Below are 23,166 nucleotides of genomic sequence, written 5' to 3'. Positions count from 1 at the left end.
GATACAGCTAAAGATAAAAAGAACTGGTCTTCTAGTGCTTTGGGAACAGAGAATAAAAGGAGCAGATATCTGGGCGTGGTAGAATAGATTCAGGGCATAGTGTACAGACAAGGGTATGGTAGGGTGCAAGTACAATGGGGGTAAACCCTAGGCATTGAGTGACGATGAGAGGTTGCATCTCTAGAGGTGCCAGTTAAGCTAAGTGTGGGCTCCGCATGTGTGGGGGGTGGGACAAGGAGGCTATCTGAGGCATGTTGAGCAGGACTAGGGGCTCTGCAGTAAAATAAAACAATGAGAGCTGCCCTAAACAACAGTATACAAGGCATACTGAGAAAGGTATAGAGCAATCACAGGTGTTGATTGGGAGAGCTAAGACAACGGGTGAGACAACGAGTAAATGGCAATGAATTGGCAGAGAGGGTCAGTTAGCTACACACAGGGCCTGAAATGCTTTGCAATTGTCCATTTTTATATATACAATTATAGGTAATTTAGTAGATGCTCTTATCACACCATAGTGCCAAGACATTCTGATACCAATGCAGAGTGAGAGGGGGCCAGTTGTGAACCACTAAAAATAAATGGTATAGAAAATTATTTATTTTGAAAGTATAAATTCACATATACCTACAGCTCTCTAAAGTATCTTGTTACAAAATACATTTGAATTTAGTTCAGCCCAGTGTACTACAAATGACAAAATACTCAGAATTGAAATTCGTATTTCAAATACAGAAATTTTGCAAATCTCTGTCCCTTCCTTTGGAAAGTGCAAGTCCTGACAAGTACACCTGACTGCAGTGTGCAATTCAGGGCCGGTCTCAATGTGGTCGGAGTCAAACGTTTGACCCCGCCCACCTTTTTCAGTCCAGCTGAGGTTTGAGTCACACACTGAATACAAACACGCAAGTTTGCACAAGGCACGCATTGAATACAAACGTATTTCATTTTTGAAACTGTAAGAAATAATTATATAAAGTGGTACTAGATGTGTTGTAACACTTTTTGCTTCATGCTATACTTTAGATAAGCTACTGATATTGTTGCAGTGTACAGACTTATGTCATGTACTGTTAAAATTGTGTTGATAAATGTTAACTTTATATTATTTAATTGAGCATACACACACACATACAGTTACTACCTACCCTGATTTATAATGCTATTTACTTTCCCAATGAGAATGGAGACAGACTAAACTATATAGTAGACATACTGAATAGCTGAAGGTGCTTTGTACATTAAGTTATACCAGCTCCAGTACAGAGATCAGAGACTTGGGTGACTTCTATGTCATCTTTACTAAACAACATAACACAATTAACAATTGAAACAGCAGACAAAAACAAGGTTTGACTACTCCTCAAAAATGGCTTCACTCCTGCTCCTCAAAAGAGGCAAAGAGAGTAATGTTCTTGTTGTCAACTGCCTCCACATAGAACATCTCATAATCTCTCTGTAACATGAATGGTTCCTTGAGGATAAAATTTTCCTCTTCATCCAGGCCATCATACAACCGTAGTTCTTTAAGGATTGTAATGCGGTCTTCCCTGTCCATCCCAATTACACTAGGGAGGGAAACAGTGCCTTTAAATGTTCGATGCCTCTAGGGTGTGTGAAATTGCACACTGCCATTGGGGGTTTCTCAATCCCGATGTGACACACTTTCAACAGTCTCCCAGCAGCGCAATCCCAATTCTAACACCAGTACAGCAAATTTGGGGGGTAGCCCAACTGAGTTCACCCTCTCTCACACACCATATTATTTTCATCCTGGTAGTGTTTGACTTTGTTGAGTTTGAATCGCGTTTGTCTCCAGAGCTGAGTTCAAATACATGTGTAGGACTAATTTTTTATTTGCTATTTAGACACCTCTTTTCTGTGTATTTGAGCATTCTCAAATAATCTGGCCGAAATCAACTACTTCTATCGGAAGTATCCTATGAAAAAAGCCTACTATTTGAACATATTTCAAATACTTATTTCCAAATACATTATATCAAATACCAAACATACCTGGATTCAAATGACCAAAAGTATTTATTTATATTTGAAAATGCACTGTGTATTTGAGTATTGTCAAGTATTTTAACTCAGCTCTGTTTTTTTCAAATGTGTCCCAATCCACATTTAAGCTGCTCCGCACGAAGCCTCACTTGTCCTACTTTAGGGGCTCATCAAATAGTCACCTTTTCAATCACTGTGTCCCAAGACAGTGACTGATGTTGCACAAACCTGAGCCATTGGCCTTTAGCCTTAATTTTGCAATGTCAGTAGACATATTGCAGCTAATCAATTGGTATTGGAGGTTTTGATGGCTGCACCTTCAAATGCAGAATCATGCCTTGTGACAGGTTTGTCAATTGGCATGTAACTTGAGAAAATATATGTATAATACTGGTGTATTCCAGTAGAGACTCAGAGACCTTCTCTTGAAATGCCCCGAATTACTTTGATTATTGTTGTGTTTTATTTGTTTGATGTTTCATGCAATATTCCAGTAGCTCCACTGCAATCATTACATGAGGTATAATGTAATGGCACAATTAAGTATCACAAAACCCCAAGCCAGTAACTGATAAAGACAATTTATTTACCAAACTCTTAACACGGATTATACATTTGTGTGTAAAGCGCTCCCTCTTGGGGCAAAAGTAGGCCTACATTTCATGATTCAAATTCACCACTTGGTGGTGTCTGTACTTTATGTGTGTAGAATTCACACAAAGATTTCAAATGACAATGTCGTGTGTGTGGACGGACCAATAATGTATATAAACCTTGGTTTGCTGATGCTGTGTATTGGGCTTTGAAGCCACCAGTCGGCCATATTTTCACTCCTCAGAGGGAGCAGTCCTCCATAGGAATGAATGGAATTCTACAGTATTTCAATTAAACGTTTCAAGGACACAATTACATGTATTTAAGTCATTTTGTTATAGTGGGGACAGTAACATTAGACATTTCTCAAAATCACACTTTAAAGAAAATGGTTTTATATATTTTTTCATTTTTAAATGTTTAGCTCACATAAATATAATTTACAAGTATTCATTAAGGTGTCTGTAATGGAATACAAGTGGCAAAAACAAATGTAGACATTAACAAATGCATTTCTATAGCTTCCTAAATATGTTTCACAGAGTGCCATGATGGAGGCACTCTAGCTTCAAAAGTGATGGTTGCTGATAATGGGCCTCTGTATGCCTATGTAGATATTCCATAAAAAAATCTGCCGTTTCCAGTTACAATAGTAATTTACAACATTAACAATGTCTACACTGTATTTCTGATCAATTTTATGTTATTTTAATGGACAAAATATATTATTTTCTTTCAAAAACAAGGACATTTCTAAGTGACCCCAAACCTTTGAACGTGTGTGTGTGTGTGTGTGTGTGTGTGTGTGTGTGTGTGTGTGTGTGTGTGTGTGTGTGTGTGTGTGTGTGTGTGTGTGTATGTATGTATGTATGTATGTATGTATGTATGTATGTATGTATGTATGTATGTATGTATGTATGTATGTATGTATGTATGTATGTATGTATGTATGTATGTATGTATGTATGTATGTATGTATGTATGTATGTATGTATGTATGTATGTATGTATGTATGTATGTATGTATGTATGTATGTATGTATATACTGCACACATTTCTTGTTAACAAACTATAGTTTTGCCAAGTCGGTTAGGACATCTACTTTGTGCATGACACAAGTAATTTTTCCAACAATTGTTTGCAGACAGATTATTTCATTTATAATTCACTGTATCAGAATTCCAGGTGGCTAGAAGTTTACATACACTAAGTTGGCTGTGCCTTTAAACAGCTTGGAAAATTCCAGAAAATTATGTCATGGCTTTAGAAGCTTCTGTTAGGATCATTTACATAATTTCAGTCAATTGGAGGTGTACCTGTGGATGTATTTCAAGGCCTACCTTCAAACTCAGTGCCTCTTTGCTTGACATCATGGGCAAATCAACAAAATAATCAGCCATGACCTCAGAAAATAATTGTAGACCTCCACAAGTCTGGTTCATCCCTGGGAGCAATTTCCAAACGCCTGAAGGTACCACCTTCATCTGTACAAACAATAGTACGCAAGTATAAGCACCATGGAACCACACAGCCATCATACCGCTCAGGAAGGAGACACGTTCTGTCTCCTAGAGATGAACGTACTTTGGTGCGAAAAGTGCAAATCAATCCCAGAACAACAGCGAAGGACCTTGTGAAGATGCTGGAGGAAACAGGTACAAAAGTGTCTATATACACAGAAAAACAAGTACTATATTTTCTGGAAATATATATATATATATATATATTAAATTATATATACACTGCTCAAAAAAATAAGGGGAACTTAAAAAACACAATGTAACTCCAAGTCAATCACACTTCTGTGAAATCAAACTGTCCACTTAGGAAGAAACACTGATTGACAATAAATGTCACATGCTGTTGTGTAAATGGAATAGACAACAGCTGGAAATGATAGGCAATTAGCAAGACACCCCCAATAGAGGAGTGGATCTGCAGGTGGTGACCACAGACCACTTCTCAGTTCCTATTCTTCCTGGCTGATGTTTTGATCACTTTTGAATGCTGGCGGTGCTTTCACTCTAGTGGTAGCATGAGACGGAGTCTACAACCCACACAAGTGGCTCAGGTAGTGCAGCTCATCCAGGATGGAACATCAATGCGAGCTGTGGCAATAAGGTATGCTGTGTCTGTCAATGTAGTGTTCAGAGCATGGAGGCGCTACCAGGAGACAGGCCAGTACATCAGGAGACATGGAGGAGGCCGTAGGAGGGCAACAACCCAGCAGCAGGACCGCTACCTCCGCCTTTGTGCAAGGAGGAGCAGGAGGAGCACTGCCAGAGCCCTGCAAAATGAGCTCCAGCAGGCCACAAATGTGCATGTGTCTGCTCAAACGGTCAGAAACAGACTCCATGAGGGTGGTATGAGGGCCCGACTTCCACAAGTGGGGGTTGTGCTTAAAACCCAACACCGTGCAGGACGTTTGGCATTTGCCAGAGAACACCAAGATTGGCAAATTCGCCACTGGCGCCCTGTGCTCTTCACAGATGAAAGCAGGTTCACACTGAGCACACGTGACAGAGTCTGGAGACGCCGTGGAGAACGTTCTGCTGCCTGCAACATCCTCCAGCATGACCAGTTTGGCGGTGGGTCAGTCATGGTGTGGGGTGGCATTTCTTTGGGGGGCCGCACAGCCTTTCATGTGCTTGCCAGAGGTAGCCTGACTGCCATTAGGTACCGAGATGAGATCCTCAGACCCATTGTGAGACCATATGCTGGTGCGGTTGGCCCTGGGTTCCTCCTAATGCAAGACAATGCTAGACCTCATGTGGCTGGAGTGTGTCAGCAGTTCCTGCAAGAGGAAGGCATTGATGCTATGGACTGGCCCGCCCCTTCCCCAGACCTGAATCCAATTGAGCACATCTTGGACATCATGTCTCGCTCCATCCACCAACGCCACGTTGCACCACAGACTGTCCAGGAGTTGGCGGATGCTTTAGTCCAGGTCTGGGAGGAGATCCCTCAGGAGACCATCCTCCACCTCATCAGGAGCATGCCCAGGCGTTGTAGGGAGGTCATACAGGCACGTGGAGGCCACACACACTACTGAGCCTCATTTTGACTTGTTTTAAGGACATTACATCAAAGTTGGATCAGCCTGTAGTGTGGTTTTCCACTTTTGAGTGTGACTCCAAATTCAGACCTCCATGGGTTGATAAATTTGATTTCCATTGATAATTTTTGTGTGATTTTGTTGTCAGCACATTCAACTATGTAAAGAAGAAAGTATTTAATAAGAATATTTCATTCATTCAGATCTAGGATGTGTTATTTTAGTGTTCCCTTTATTTTTTTGAGCAGTGTATATATAAAAATTGGTATGTTGGTATGTACAGTACTAGTGTGTTAACATGCAAAACATTTCAATGTAAAAACAAATCAGAGGACATAATTTAATTTTAATGTATGGATGATGAAAAATCCAGTACCTGTTTTAAAGACTATATAACTTTCATATTTACATATGCTGTGTGATCTTGGCTTCCATTCCTGTTTGTCAGTTCTTCACTCATTAAGAGGCATTTCAATTTACAGTTGAGGTGACTTGTGTTAATTACAGTGAGATTCTTTTGGGAGCTGTTTGGTTAGACTTCAGTGCAGCTTTTGACATTATCCATCATAATCTGCTGCTGGAAATAGTGTGTTATGGCTTCACATCCCTTGCTATATTGTGGATCAAGAGTTTCCTGTCTAAAATAACACAGAGGGTGTTATTTTAATGGAAGCCTCTCCAACATAATACAGATAGTCTGGCATTCCCCATGGCAGTTGTCTAGGCCAATTACTTTTTTCAATCTTTAGTAATGACCTGTCACTGGCACTGAGCAAAGCCTGTGTATCTATGTATGCTTATGACTCAACATTATACACTTCAGCTACCACAGCAAGTGAAATCACTGCAACCCTTAACAAAGAGCTGCAGTCAGTTTTAGAATGGGTGGAAAGTAATAGGCTAGAACTAAATATTTCAAAAGCTAAAAGCATTTTATATGGGACAAATCATTCACTAAACCCTAAACTAAATATTGTAATAAATATTGTGTAAATGTAGCAAGTTGAGAGAATAAACTGCTTGGTATAACCCTGGATTGTAAACTGTCATGGTCAAAATATATTGATGCAATGGTAGCTAAAATGGGGAGAGGTCTGTCCATAATGAAGCGTTGCTCTGCTTTCTTAACTAGGCTATCAACAAAACAAGTTCTACAGGTCGTAGACTACTGTCCAGTCATATGGTCAAGTTCCACAAAGAGGGACATATGCAAATTACAGTTGGCCCAGAACAGAGCAGCACGGCTGGCCCTTAAATGTACACAGAGAGCTAACATCAATGACATGCTCAAAGTAGAGAAGAGATTGACTGCATTCCTACTTGTCTTTGTGAGAGGGATGGACATGTTGGAAGTACTGAGGTGTCTGTTCAAACTCAGACACCCATGCATACCCCAATAGACATGCCACCAGGGGTCGCTGGCAATGTTGAAGAGAACAGATAAGAACTTGTGAAACTAAATGTAGGAACATTTTCTTTGTGAGGAAGAGATGCATCTGATTTAGCTTGCCTGACATTTTGGGACTGTTGGTGCAGTGTTTTGCACTGGCAGAAAACGAAATAATGCCGAGTTCAAGAACAACTGGGAACTGAGAAATCTCCAATTTACAACTTCAGTGCATTCAAAACAACTGGGAACTCGTAAAAAAAACAAGCTCCGAATGGGAAAATCGTTTTGAACGGTCATCCAACTCGGAATTCCAAGTCGGAAACCTGGGCATCTTTCTACAGCTCCGACCTGAAGCTCACTGACTTCATGATTTGATCTGGTTGTTTTTTCGAGTTCCCAGTTCAAAACAACTGGGAACTCGGAAAAATACGAGGTCAAATCATGACGTCAGTGATCTTCAGGTCTAGACCGAGGCCAGAGTTCTCGAGTTGGATGACCGTTCAAAAAGATTGTCCCAGTCTGAGCTAGTTTTTTTCTGAGTTCCCAGTTGTCTTGAATACACTGAAGTCGGAAGTCTGATAATTCCGATTTCCCAGTACCGCGTTCCCAGGTGTTTTGAACATATTACCCGAACTCCGCCCACAATTATGCCTTGTTCAAGGCGCCAGGGAACTCGGAATTCTCTGATTTCAGTGTGTACAAGACAAATGGGAACTCGGAAAAAAATGTGCCCCCAAGATGGAGAAATTTGTTTGAACGGTCATTCAATTTGAAATTATAAGTCGAGAACTTGAGCTCTTACGTTCCGAATGAAGATCCCCGAAGTCATGACTTGACCTCGGTTATTTCCAAGTTCCCCGTTGTCTGGAAAGCACCATGAAGCTCACAACGCCTCCTGGTAAAAACAACAGCAAATGGGCAACGATGCCTGTTTATTGGATATTCAAATAGGAGGAGTGGTCACCTTCATCGACTTCATGAAACCAACACAGGAAACAAGGCTACCTGAGGAAGAGTATATACAACAAACTACATGTTTTCAATGTGTTATGTTTGTATAGTCTAGTCATTCAACTGTAGGAGAAATAAAAAGTGGTTGCAATCTATAATGGATCCTAACGATTTCAACAGTGGTGGGCGATCATCAACTTTATCCGACAATGGACAACAGTCACCTGGTCATGGCCACTCGCTTGTTAGAAAATCGTTCTCCGAGGCATCCGTGAAAAGGCAAGCGGTGAAGAGACATCATCATAAACACAATCTGAAGCATCGGTATGAATTTCTTGAAACTCTTGGAAAAGGGACTTACGGAAAAGTGAAGAAAGCAATCGAGAGATCCGGTAGAATGGTACGTTTTTTAATGTTTTTCCCATTTTCAAATGTGTAATGAGTAGCCTTTTTAAATATTTCATGATTTTTCATTACAATTTCCTAAAATGTTTAAGGTTTAGGCCTTTAATTCATCTGTTGGCCTACTTTGTTGGTTTAATTATGTAGACTGTTGTATTATTTGTATATTATACCTATAGCCTACATTCTGCGATAATCTACAAAACCAAAAGTATGTGGACACCTGCTCCTCGAACATCTCATTACAAAATCATAGGCATTAAAATGGAGTTGGTTTCCCAATTTGCTGATATAATAACATTGACTCTTCTGAGAAGGCTTTCCACTAGATGTTGGAACATTGCTGCTGGGACTTGCTTCCTTTCAGCTTCAAGAGCATTCGTGAGGTCTGGCACTGATGTTGGGCGAGTAGGCCTGGCTTGCATTCAGCATTCCAATTCGTCCCAAGGTGTTTGATGGGGTTGAGGTCAGGGGTCTGTGCAGGCCAGTCAAGTTCTTCCACACCGATCTCAACTAACCATTTCTGTATGGACCACGCTTTGTGCAAGGGGGCATTGTCATGCTGAAACAAGAAAAGGCCTTCCCCAAACTGTTGTCACAAAGTTGGAAGCACGGAATCTTCTAGAATGTCATTGTATGCTGTAGCATTAAGATGACCCTTTACTGGAACTAAGGGGCCTAGCCAGAACTATGAAAAACAGCCCCAGAGCATTATTCCTTCTGCACCAAACTTTACAGTTGGCACTATGCATTGGGGCAGGTAGCGTTCTCTTGGCATCCACCAACCCAAGGTATGTCCGTCGGGCTGCCAGATGGTGAAGCGTGATTCATCACTCCAGAGAATGCTTTTCCACTACTCCAGAGTCCAATGGCGGCAAGCTTCACATCACTCTAGCCGACACTTGACATTGTCCATGGTGATCTTAGGCTTGTGTGTGGCTGCTTGGCCATGGAAACCCATTTCATGAAGCTCCAGACTAACAGTTCTTGTGCTGACGTTGCTTCAAGAGGCAATTTCGAACTTGGTAGTGAGTGTTGCAACTGAGGACAGACAATTTTTACGCAATACACTTTTCAGCACTCAGAGGTCCTGTTCTGTGAGCTTGTGTGGCCTTTCACTTTGCAGTTGAGTGGTTGCTCCTTGACATTTCCACTTCACAATAACATCACTTACAGTTGACCAGTGCAGAAATTTTACAAACTGACTTGTTGGAAAGGTGGCATCCTATGATGGTGCCATGTTGAAAGTCACTGAGGTCTTCAGTATGGCCATTTTACTACCAATGTTTGTCTATGGAGATTGTATGGCTGTGTGCTCGATTTTTATACACCTGTCAGCAACTGGTGTGGCTGAAATTGCAGAATCCACTCATTTAAAGGGATGTCCACATACTTCTGTGTATATAGTGTATCTGATGCCATGTCAGACCAAATTGTTGTGTTGAACAGAGGAGACTGAACCAAGCACACGTAATTGTGTATGTTCTGTCATGACTCACTCAAACTACAATGACACAAAACAATGACACACTGTGAGAGGTTCACCAGGAGCTTGAATAGACTTTCCTTTAAAAACAAAAACAGGTCTTTCCATTAGCACACCCATATCGCCTTTACACTGTAGAAACTCCTAAAGGTGGGTGTTGGCCTGCTGGTGTTTATAGGCCTGTGTTATTTCACCCATACCATTAGCTGTGTGCAGCCTACATTAAAGAAACGTTTTTTGATGAGACTTTATAAACCGGCAGGCTACAAAATCGGCAATAGATTCATTCTGTGATCTTTTCCACACTGTGACCTTGTTTGGTTGGATCTACTTAGACTAAACATGTCCAGGCTATTGAGCACCCAACATGTCAGAACAAAGAGGCACCAAACTGGCCTGTAGCCTATTCTGCAATGCCTGCCTGGAAGTGAATAGCTCTGTGGGCAGACAGTTGGCAATTTGACACTGGTATCAGAGGTTTCTGGGAAGGCACGCCACTTTCTATTTACCCTCAGTTTTGGAATGTGTTGAGTAAAGATTTAGACAAATGTATGTTTGAGTAAGAGTTCAACGGTTAAGACAACAGGACATGCTCTGGGATGGTTCAGTACAGTCCAATATACCTCCCACATATCCAGACCATAACAATGTATGTGCACTTCTTATCTGTCCTAAAGAACATCTCCAAACAGTCTGAGCTCATTCACCTCTTGGGTACGTTGTATACAAGAATGAGTTCTAATGACCGCCTACTTGGCAATAGATGCCAATGACTATGAATGACCAGTACTGACAATTGAGTCATACTGGAAAAACACATTGTTATTGAAGTTTCCAACAGGGCATTAAAAGTGTAGTTCTCATCTAATCAAGCACAAGACTGACATGTGCGTAACATGTTCCTGTGTCAAGGGCAACCCACCTCCAAATACAATTTAGTGATCCATCAAAATAATCTTTAGACTTGACTGGGGCAGTTACATACATTTAATGCAGGGGATTTGAAATGCAGGAGTTGGGTGGATAACAACCACTACCTTGTAGTTTACTGACATGTGGGTTAGCAAAGTGGAAGTCCATGTCCCAAAATCTCAACACTTTTCAAGTCCCACAATCCTGTCCTCATGGTATTTATTTTGTGTAAAATGTGACACCGAGGTGTAATCTGTAACCCAGATTTGTCCTTGGAAAGGACACTGGAGTTTTGGTGTCTCCTGATGGGGTGGTAGTTGGTCATCCTAAAATGGTTCTCTAATCTAGGCCTATCTCTCAGGTATGGAGGAGGGACAGCTGGGTAAATTCCCACCTGGCTGAGGTGCATTCCTGTCCTGTAGCCTAGGGGGAAAAAGAGAGGGGGATGGGAGAATGAGGTTTAAAAAAACAACATTTACTTGTGATTATTCACAATTTGTTTGCTGACAAACATCAAACATTCAGTATGTAATTTGTATGTTCAAAAAAAAAATATATTTGTCAGTATTAACCTCAGTGAACAGTTGCAGCAGTTTTGTAGCCAAAACTAGGCAGCATTGGGTCATAACACGATGCCTCTATGGTGTAACCTCGGACTTCTGTCATATTGATCAGAAGGAGGGGGGTTAGAGTGGGAGAGAGGAGGGCAATAGTCTTGGCTAAAGAAAGATCATTTATTTGTCACGGAGAGATTAATGGACTGCAACCCTGCATCCTGACCAGTAACTTCAATATTCAGTTTCACATTTCATTACACTATTTATCATTTACCATTAGGGAAGCAGGAAACACAATTTGTAGGAAAGAACACGAGGGGTTTTTATTTTGGGGTTTCCTTTGATGTGGTCACGTCATAGTAAAGGATTGTTCCATAAGGAAATGTATATGTTTCCATTTCGGGCAGTTCCACGGTAACAGACAGATGCTCACACCCTTCTTGACTGTGGACATGCACAAAGATACAGTATCACTCATTATATTTTGAGATATAAGCAGGGAGAAAACAACAGTTGAACATTCTATGCTGACCTTCAAAACATGCATGTGCTGAGTTTGGTTTATTGCTAAATCAGTTGGGGTTGGGCCCTTTCCAAGCAGTGTGCTGTTAAAGGTTGGGGAAACATCCTGAGAAAATTGAAGAAAGTGACGATTGGAATTCCCCTCCCAAAACTTCTGTATAGACTTGGAAGATAAGTGTCGTGTCTGCATACCTGGCCTGGCTGGCTGTATCATCACACATGGCTTGTTCCATATCTTCCAGTCTAATGACATAGAGATGTAGAACTCAATGCTGGGAGTGACCTTTTCATACAATAGAGGGCATCATTTTGAACTACAGGCTCTATTATCATTGTGTTCTGCTGCTCCTATCCCTTTGTGAAATCCTGTATGTTTCATATTACATCATCTTCAGGAGCTTCATCTTCAGGCTCGCCTCCCACAGAGCGTGGGCATCAAAAACTCCCGAGTGGTGCAGCGGTCTAAGGCACTGCATCTCAGTGCTAGAAGCATCACTACAGACTCTGGTTCGATTCCAGGCTGTATCGCAACCGGTCGTGATTGGGAGTCCCATAGGGTGGGGCACAATTGGCCCAGTGTTGTCTGGGTTAGAGTTTGGCTGGGGTAGGTTGTCATTGTAAATAAGAATTTGTTCTTAAACTGACTTCCCTAGTTCGATAAATACAATTGGTCCTCGCCACAGTGTTTTACAGAGACAGTATTTGGTGGCTATACTCCACCTGTATTGAGGAATAGCACACTAACATGATGTTAACACTGGCTCAGTGTGACTTGAGCATTAGTTTGGCCATGAATCCAGTCAACAGACACAACAACCGACGGATTCATCCTGAGGTAAGTACCATTGATAGAAGACGTATCCAGACTATGACTCATAGGAAGAGGCTGTGAGTGTGAAGGTCTTGTCTGGTATTCCTCCTCCTGTCAGGGAGTGTTTCTGTGGTCTTAGGGTGAATGTGAAGGGCTGAAGAAGACTACATTCTCTAACCATCGGCTGCCCGTCATAACCCCCTCTTCTCTCCTTTTGATATACTTCTACGCACTCTGAGTCGGTGTGGAATCCCATACATCTAAACTAGCCTGCATCACATGGGCTAAGACGCATGCATACTCCTTCATGTACACATGGATAGAGTGCAATCTATTATACATGCAACAATATAAAAGGCATATAGGTAAACATTAGCACCAATCACAGATAGCATCTCAACACGCATGTTTCACACAGGCAACCATATACACACAGATTTGCTGACATTTAGTCACCCTGATGCATGTGTGCGCATTTAAACTCTGTCACTTCTATTCAAATGATCTAATTCTGTGGGCCTCACTAACGTCATACGAGACAATGCATTTCATCACAGCAGCCAGTACACTGTCCCTCCTTCGACTGCCCTGTCACAGTAGCACTATGGTGTTTTCAGTTAACACTTTCAGCCCAGTAATCCTCAGGCTATGGAAGGGTAAAGCTAAACTATGTTTCTGATTGCTCCTTTCATTTGAATAAATTGTTTCTAATCTACATGTTGCCTAACCTCACATGTTGCCTAACACACTTGGCTAGGTTTATAAAAATAAAAATAAATTACTCACTTTGTTTTAGTTTGGTATTTTCTTTGTAAACTCAGCAAAGAAAGAAACGTCCCTTTTTCAGGACCCTTTCAAAGATAATTAGTCAAAATTCAAATAACTTAACATATCATCATTGTAAAGGGTTTAAATACTGTTCCCCATGCTTGTTCAATGACTCATAAACAATTAATAAACATGCACCTGTAGAACGGTCGTTTTGACACTTAACAGTTTATAGACGGTATGCAATTAAGGTCACAGTTATGAAAACTTAGGACACTAAAGAGGCCTTCCTACTGACTCTGAAAAACACCAAAAGAAAGATGCCCAGGGTCCCTGCTCATCTGCGTGAACGTGCCTTAGGCATGCTGCAAGGAGGCATGAGGACTGCAGATGTGGCCAGGGCAATAAATTGCCATGTCCGTACTGTGAGACGCCTAAGACAGCGCTACAGGACGGACAGCTGATTGTCCTCGCAGTGGCAGACCACGTGAAACAACACCTGCACAGGATCTGTACAGGATGGCAACAACTACTGCCCGACCTACACCAGGAATGCACAATCCCTCCATCAGTGCTCAGACTGTCAGCAATAGGCTGAGAGAGGCTGGACTGAGGGCCTGTTGTAAGGCAGGTCCTCACCAGACATTACCGGCAACAATGTCTCCTATGGGACCGTCGCTGGACCAGACAGGCCTGGCAAGAAGTGCTCTTCACTGACAAGTTGTGGTTATGTCTCACCAGGGGTGATGGTCGGATTCATGTTTATCGTTGAAAGAATGAGCGTTACACCGAGGCGTGTACTCGGGAGCGGGAGCGATTTGAGGGTGGAGGGTCCCACGGTCTAGGGCGGTGTGTCACAGTATCATCGGCCTGAGCTTGTTGTCATTTGCAGGCATTCTTAACACTGTGCGTTACAGGGAAGAGATCCTCCTCTTTTCTCTGCATATATCAATGATGTCGCTCATGCTGCGGGTGACTATCTGATCCACCTCTACGCAGACGACACCATTCTGTATACTTCTGGCCCTTCTTTGGACACTGTGTTAACAATCCTCCAAACAAGCTTCAATGCCATACAACACTCCAACTGCTCTTAAATGCTAGTAAAACTAAATGCATGCTCTTCAACCGATCGCTACCCGCCCGCCTAGCATCACTACTCTCGACGGTTCTGACTTAGAATATAACTATAAATACCTAGGTGTCTGGCTAGACTGTAAACTCTCCTTCCAGACTCGCATTAAGCATCTCCAATTCAGAATTCAATCTAGAATCGGCTTCCCATTTCGCAAGAAAGCCTCCTTCAGTCATGCTGCCAAACATACCCTCGTAAAACTGACTATCCTACCAATCCATGACTTTGGCAATGTCATTTACAAAATAACCCCTAACACTCTACTCAGCAAATTGGATGCAGTCTATCACAGTGCCATCCGTTTTGTCACCAAAGCCCCATATACTACCCACCATTGTGACCTGTATGCTCTCGTTGGCTGGTCCTCGCTACATATTCGTCGCCAAACCCAGTGCCTCCAGGTCATCTATAAGTCTTTGCTAGGTAACGCTCTGCCTTATCTCAGCTCACTGGTCACCATAGCAACACCCACCCGTAGCACGCGCTCCAGTAGGTATATTTCACTGATCATCCCCCAAAGCCAACACTTCATTTGGTCGCCTTTCCTTCCAGTTCTCTGCTGCCAATGACTGGAAATAATTGCAAAAATCACTAAAGCTGGAGACTTCTATCTCCCTCACTAACTTCAAGCATCGGCTGTCAGAGCAGTTTACCGATCGCTGCACCTGTAAATAGCCCATCCAACCAACTACCTACCTCATCCCCATATTTGTTTTTGTTTTTCTGCTCTTTTGCCACCAGCATTTTAACTTGCACATCCTCATCTGCACATACAAATTGAATTCAGAAGTTTACATACACCTTAGCCAAATACATTTAAACTCAGTTTTTCACAATTCCCTGACATTTTAATCCTAGTAAAAATGTTGGATCACCAATTTATTTTAAGAAGGCGAAACGTCAGAATAATAGTAGAGTTTATTTATTTCATCACATTCCCAGTGGGTCAGAAGTTTACATGCACTCAATTAGTATTTGGCAGCATAAATTGTTTAACTTGACTCAAATGTTTCTGACAGAGCTGGTGTAACGGAGTCAGGTTTCTAGGCTTGCAAGCATTCCCATTTTTCTTCCAAATATAACGATGGTCATTATGGACAAATAGTTCTATTTCTGTTTCATCAGACCAGAGGACTTTTCTCCAAAAAGTATGATCTTTGTCCTCATGTGCAGTTGCAAACCGTAGTCTGGCTTTTTATGGTGGTTTTGGAGCAGTGGCTTCTTCCTTGCTGAGCGGCCTTTCAGGTTATGTCGATATAGAACTAATTTTACTGGGAAGTTAGGCCTTGAAATACATCCACAGGTACACCTCCAATAGGCTAATTGACATAATTTGAGTCAATCAGAAGCTTCTAAAGACAGGACTTCATTTTCTGGAATTTTCCAAGCTGTTTAAAGGCACAGTCAACTTAGTGTATGTGAACTTTTGACCTACTGGAATTGTGATAGTGAAATAATCTGTCTGCAAACAATTGTTGGAAAAATGACTTGTGTCATGTACAAAGTAGATGTCCTGACTGGCTTGCCAAAACTATAGCTTGTTTTCAAGACATTTTTTGAGTGGTTGAAAAACAAGTTGTATTGACTCCAATCTAAGTGTATATAAACTTCTGACTTCGACTTTAACATCTACTTGATTAACTGTCTTATATTGTGCTGTTTGGTTTAGGTGACATTCCCTTGGCAGGACTTGCTACAATATTTAGTATATTGATTGTCTTTGAGAATAAACTGATTCATGTTTAACCTGTCAGTGATGGTGGATGCTTTATATCAGGAGTGTCAAACTCATTCCATGGAGGGTCAAGGGCAGGGATCCTCAACTAGATTTAGACGTGGGATGATTTTGTTATTTATAACTTTTTTGGGAGTGGATGGTCGAGGTAATAAGTCCCTGTTCTGATGCATGACACAACCCTAAAACATGGTATATTGACCAAATACCACAAACCCCTGAGGTGCCTTATTACTATTATAAGTGTGTTACCAGTGTAATTAGAGCAATACAAAATAATTGTTTTGTCATAGCCATGGTATATCAGACCGTATACCACGGATATCAGATAATCAGCATTCAGGGCTCGAACCACCCAGTTTTTTTTTTGTTTGTTTTTTTTCCAAGTCATTTGTAGATTGCAAATTGACTGCAAGAAGGCCAAACACGTTTGACTAAAACAATCATTTCAAATCTCGCTTACATTTGTATACGATCATGTCTGTTATTTGTGGGAATACTTGGGAACAGATTTCTGAAAAACCCCAAATGTACAGCCTTTTATGTCCAGCAATAATACAATTTTGCTCAGAAAACTTGGGGGGGAAATTCGTCTCGTGGGCCGCCAGTTGAAAACCCTGGCCTGGTGTCTGCTGGTTTTAAGTTTTCAACTAAGACCAAGACAACCAGGGGAGGGGGAGTTCCTTACTAATCAGTGACCTTAATTCTTATTGTTCTTAGTTCCATTCTTTTACTTTTTATATTTGAGTGTATTGTTTGATATTACTGCACTGTTGGAGATGGGAGCAAAAGCATTTTGCTACACCTGCAATAACATGTGTATGCGACCAATAAAATGTGGGAGGAGCGAAACCCTGCAGACACTCCACCCTCTGGAATGAGTTTGACGTGTGCAATTTAAAGTAAACACAGTTTGATCTAATGCATACCTTTCACAAAGCCTTATTTTATTGTTCTTCTCTTTACGTTTACCTAGGTTGCCATTAAGTCCATCAGAAAGGAGAAGATCCAGGATGAGCAGGACCTAGTGCACATTCGCAGAGAGATTGAGATCATGTCCTCACTCAATCACCCCTACATCATCACCATATATGAAGGTACATACGTCTGTGTCTCAAATCCCAATGAGGCATTTTCTATTGAATTAGCCCTTTTTATTTAGACAGGGAAGTCTCATTGAGACCCAGGTTGTGGTCAGCCCTGTGGATTTTACAATAGTCACGCACAGATACAGTAGGAAAACATCTCGGGAATAAAACAATCAGATGTGATCAAATTGCATATGTGATGAAACGTGACACCTGAATAAGATGTTTCACACTGAACTCTGTGGAGCGGAGTCTGGTCACGGAAGACTTTATTTGACATTGAGCCGTTCTTGGTTACATAATCCGCTGCAGTGCCATCCGAGCTTCACAATTCCCCATCACCACTGACGTGTTTTCCCTGTAACAACCCATCCCGCCTACGTTGCCGTGTACCTTTGTTTGACTGTTTTCCTGTGTGTGGCCTCGCAGTGTTCGAGAACAAGGACAAGATTGTGATTGTGATGGAGTATGCTAGCCGAGGTGACCTATACGACTACATCTCTGAAAAGCAGAGGATCTCAGAACGCGAGGCCAGACACTTCTTCAGACAAATCGTGTCAGCTGTACACTACTGCCACAGGGTAAGGCATTGCATCTCTATTAGTCTGTCTTGACAGAGTATGAGATTTGGTTCTGAGATTAGCCTACATCTCTGTACACTTGTTTCGTATTTACCAATAGAGTGGTATCATATATAATTACAGCCATCTTGTTTTTCTTAAATCTGCTGACACAAAGAACAGACCACTGTTAAATCTCCATCAGTGCCCACAACATGCTGTACCTCATGGGCATATTTGTGACTGGGCACACAGGGACAGTAAGTAGGCAGGGAACCCCACTAGCTTGCCCACTCATCAGCCTCCTCCCTAGAGTGCTGGCAAAGCCACCCTGGCAGTTACATAATGGGCATCATTCACCGTCGGCCAGCTCTGTAGGGTGAAATGAACCGTTAGGTTTATGGCGAGCCAGCGTCGGGGCCAAAGGCCATTCGTCTCAACACAATCACACACATACACACCGTCTCTCTGTCTCTCTCTCTCTAATGAGGATGCGAGGGAACAGACAGGCTCTGTGAATGCACACACAAATCTACTCGTTACTCCCCCAAGGCCCAAAGTATTGTTGCAAACAATCACTGTCTATAGAGTACTTGGTGTCATAGTATACTGTTTTTCTGTACATTACAGTAAGAACCACTTAGGCCTGTTGTCTGTGAGGTAGGAAGAGTTTAGTACCATATAAAACCGACCGGAGTTGACAAAGTGAAGGAAATGGTCCGGTAAAGGCTATCCAGCTGTCTATTCTGTTTGTCTTTTGTCAGACATGTCAATATTTGAGGTACTTTATTGCTGTTTGAACTGTATGAAATTGCTCTTAGGCTGGTTATTTCGTGGTAGAATATTGTTGGTCCAATAGAATGTGGTCCCTCATTAAGTCAACTATTTTGTATTATCAATTTGAACAGTACATTTAGAAACAAATGTATATCAAATCAATAAGTAGTATGTTCTGAACCCTTTTACAGTTACTAAAAGCATTATTCTTATTTCACTGGCTCTTGTATGTTTTCTTTATCAAATTCAAATGGAAATTCCGCATAGTTAAAATTTTAGCCCATTTTTGAGTGATTGTAACAGGAGTTGCAAGGCAAATAGTTTGACCTGCATTTCTTGAAGTTGAACTAAATTTAAGCTCTTGCTCCACGCCTGTCAGAGGCATGCCCCCCTGTAGAGTGGAGGACAATGGAGCATAGCTGACATTCCAGAACAATCTTCTGTTGGAACAACCTCTGTTCTGACCCAAATGTTGAGTGCTTCACACTTTTTTTCTTTAAAAAAAACACATTGCGGGCAAATAGCCAAGACTCATATCTGCCATCATAAGTGTCAACTGTGTCAACATGAAGACCTTAATAGTTTGTATCTTCTTCCCATCACACAGAATGGGATAGTACACCGGGACTTGAAGCTGGAGAACATTTTACTAGATGGAAAGGGCAATATTAAGGTATGGACGAAGGGCTGCTGTGTCTCAGCACCTGTGATAATCTACAATCTTTATCATGTGCACACCTGAGGCATTCACGCATAGGTCACACTCATACCTGCACAGTTCACACTGCAATGTTGCTTGGGGAATTTACACATGAACAACTCTCACATATTGGTGGAAAATGATTCCCGCCATCCACTCCAATTCGGTTCTCTCTACTTTCACTTGTTTGTAGTTCCTAGTGTTCATTGAATAGTGATTGTATCTAATGGCAAACTTCTATTTGATTGTTGTTCCAGATTGCTGACTTTGGGCTGTCCAACCTGTACCGTGGTGATGAGTACCTGCAGACGTTTTGTGGCAGCCCTCTGTATGCTTCTCCAGAGATCGTTAACGGGCGGCCATACAAAGGGCCCGAGGTGGACACCTGGTCGCTGGGCGTTCTGCTCTACACCCTGGTCCATGGTGCCATGCCCTTCGATGGGCAAAACTACAAGAACCTGGTTCAGCAGATTAGCACTGGAAACTACCGCAAACCCACCAACCCTTCAGGTGAGAGTATTGCCTCTCCTAACTGGAATGTAGTTCTGCCATGTAGTGGTGTGTGTGTTTTAGTTATATCTTATTGTAGCAGAGCTGTATCAGTTGTAAATACTGCTGTATGTTCTTCCTCCCTGTCTCAGATGCCTGTGGGCTGATTCGTTGGATGCTAATGGTAAATCCTGAGCGCAGAGCTACCATAGAGGAGATCGCTGGACACTGGTGGCTCAACTGGGGTTACCAGAAACCCCTACTGGCCGAGGGTGAGAATGCGACATTGCTACAACCAAGTGAGAAGACCACTGCATCCACACAGCAGCCTGGAGGCCTTGCAAGCATTGCCAGTTGGCTGCGTCGAAACTCCCGGCCCTTACTGGAGAACAGCTCCAAGGTGCGCTGTCTGCTGCGGTCCCACGGGAGCGGTGGAGGGGATGTGGTGCGGCAGCGGTCCCTAAGGAGGTCACGCAAGGAGAACAACGTGTCCCAGACCATGAATGATGGGGCCACCGCTCGGCCCTCCAAGGGCATACTGAAGAGACGAGGTAGCCTGAAACAGAAGGCCCTCAGCGAGGCTACAACCTCAGTGATGGAGGAACCAGTGAGGGACTATGAACTCTCCACCCCGGCCCAGGCCCTGCCTGTTGCATCACTGCCCCGCAAAGGCATCTTGAAGAAACCAGCCGAGCGAGAGTCTGGCTACTACTCTTCCTCCCCAGACAGCAGTGACTCTGCCCAGACACCCCAGGCCCAGCTCTGCCCCTCAGCACCGCCCCACCGAAAGGGAATCCTGAAGCGCCACGGTAAGTTCTCTTCAGGCCTACTGCAGGAGTTTGGGTCTCTGGACCAGCTGGCGGCCTCCCTGCCAAGGGGGGGCACGAGAGCACGACCCAGCGGGGCAATCAGCGAGGACAGCATCCTCTCCTCTGAGTCCTTTGACCAGCTGGATCTGCCTGACCGCGTGGGGCCAGCGGCACCCAGCGAACGCCCAGCCAAGGGCACCATGAGGGGCTGCGTGTCTGCTGACAACCTCCTGGACATCCGAGAAGAGGGGCTTGGGCAAGACCTGCTGAGGCAGAGAGGACCCTGGGACATGGCCTGTTACCAGTCTGGGGTGGCTGACAGCGCCTTCTCCATCACAGACTGTGAGAACGTGACAGAAGCCTACAAGCATGCCATGGTGATTGGAGGAGCTGCAGTCAGCTGAGGACCAGCAAGTGTCCCAGGACAGTATAATACAGCATTCTCAAAGGACTGAGGCAGTTGTTTAAAGTTGGCTGATAGCTGAACACATTTGTGGTAATGTGTGACTTGATAGCCAAAGTGGTATAGGAGAAGTGCGAAGCTACAGTAGCCACTCGTGATGTGACATTGTTTTGATGCAGTACTATAAGAACTTTACCAAAAACAGATTCTAGCAAAGGGAGAAAGAATCTAGGCTCATATCAGACTTATTGCTAGTTTAGACAAACATTGTAAAATAAATGCCTTTCAATTAGTTAACTAGATCAGAGGTTTGAGTTATTCCCATTTTTTTGTTTCTTTGCCAGGGAGATCCAGACTTCAATACAATATTTTTTTTCAGGGACTAAATGTTTAGTCAGAAGAACAGAGGGTACAGTGTTTTTCAAAAATATTGGTAGCTGTTAATTGTGACATTTTGTCTGGACCAAGTTCTAATTGACTTTGGAGGGTTTTCAATGTTGACTTTTGGATTTTGATTTCAAAATGTAGCATTTTTGTTCAGGGTTTGAGGGAATTGACAGTTTAATACCAAAGCTAAAATGTGAAAACATGTAGAGCACAAATTTTTTCTGTCCAATCACCATGTTAATAAGACATTCAACTTTTAGAACTGGAATTGATTTACACCTGGAAAGATGACTCACAATAATTAGTAAAGGTAATGACATCCATTAAAAGGGCAATCTGCAGTTGGTACATCCATTATTAAACATTTAAATGAATGATGAATATAACTTATAGATGCCTCATCAGCTTAGTTCAACTGTCGTACCCCATCAGAACTCAAAATATGAGCTTGTTCTACTCCTTTTGTTTTAATAAATGTAAACTGAAACTAATCTTGAAGTCATGGATGGTCAGTCCCTTTATACATAGCTCTGTACATTGAGTGGTTACATTTCTCCAGCCCCACCCCTCAGCTGTTTACCAGGCTACCGCTTTATTTTTCAAACTGCAGATTGCCCCTTTAAGCCCTGAGGCACACTAGCACGAACTTGTCGAACCTGCTACTATTCTATTCAGCCTAAGTTTACTCTGTGTACAGTGCATTACAGATGAAAACCTTTTTATTTTGGCGGGTTAAGTATTGTAGCAGTATTCCAGTTCTCTGGAATTAAACCATGCTCTTTAGCATGTGTGGTAACTAGTTAATGTGTAACTTCCCCAGAGAGTGAACTGAAGAACTAGTTCAGACCGATACGTGACATTTTTATGAGTTAATTCATTTACAAGGACGGGTCTAAAGGTGTGTTTCGGTTTCCCAGTAACAGCATGTGGCCAAAGATTGGGATTTGTGACTTTGATGTGCCCTCTGGGCATTTCATGATTATGACTAGGATCGATTCAATTTATTCTGTTTTAACACCTAAAAATGATTAATACTATGAAAAATTGTGCCTAGGAGCTGCTCAGACTATTGAAATCTGATAATTATATGTTTCAGGGTTCACTTGAATGTGGAACAAACTGCACACACAGCTTTGCACAAGGGGCTACAACAACAAGTGGCTGTTCAATGACTGGAATGTGGTGATTTCTTATTGTTGGTTATTAATAGGTTGATTTTATATTTAACACTGTAGGGATAAAGGGAAATATAACTCTTATTTTTAGTAGTATACAAGAGCGATCAACAAAGGAGGTTAAAACACAAAGATATTCACACTTTGATGCTCAAACAGATTCAGGTGATTATTTTATCCCCCCTCAGTATTATACAGGAACTACAAAATGTTTATATAGTTCCTTTAAGTGACCTATCAATTGTTAGCCAACTCATGTCAACACAACCATAAAAATATGTTGCCATGTTAATAAATACAGGTAAATCTAAGCAATATGTTTTTCATGAGTTGGACATGATCCATGTTTGCCAAAGTGTCTGGCTTATCTGTTGTCAGCTTGTACTCTGATCTGACTTGGCCCAGTGAATCAAACATTTAAAAAAAATAATAACTGTCCCCATATGAATGAT

At 42.1% G+C, this 23,166-nt stretch overlaps 1 protein-coding gene across 1 annotated transcript; it reads left to right on the top strand.

Moving 5' to 3' along the window:
• Positions 1-7,999: 7,999 nt before the first annotated feature.
• nuak2 (NUAK family, SNF1-like kinase, 2) lies at positions 8,000-23,152 on the top strand. Its single transcript, XM_046342410.1, has 6 exons — positions 8,000-8,398; positions 17,303-17,423; positions 17,844-17,995; positions 19,359-19,424; positions 19,709-19,961; positions 20,093-23,152. Exons 1-6 carry the CDS (start codon positions 8,156-8,158, stop codon positions 21,151-21,153), a joined length of 1,896 nt encoding a protein of 631 aa, XP_046198366.1. The 5' UTR covers positions 8,000-8,155; the 3' UTR covers positions 21,154-23,152.
• The last annotated feature ends 14 nt before the right edge of the window (positions 23,153-23,166 follow it).

This window comes from Oncorhynchus gorbuscha, linkage group LG03, assembly GCF_021184085.1.
Source record: "Oncorhynchus gorbuscha isolate QuinsamMale2020 ecotype Even-year linkage group LG03, OgorEven_v1.0, whole genome shotgun sequence".
Lineage (NCBI taxonomy): Eukaryota > Metazoa > Chordata > Actinopteri > Salmoniformes > Salmonidae > Oncorhynchus > Oncorhynchus gorbuscha.
This window is presented reverse-complemented; position numbering and strand designations above follow the sequence as displayed.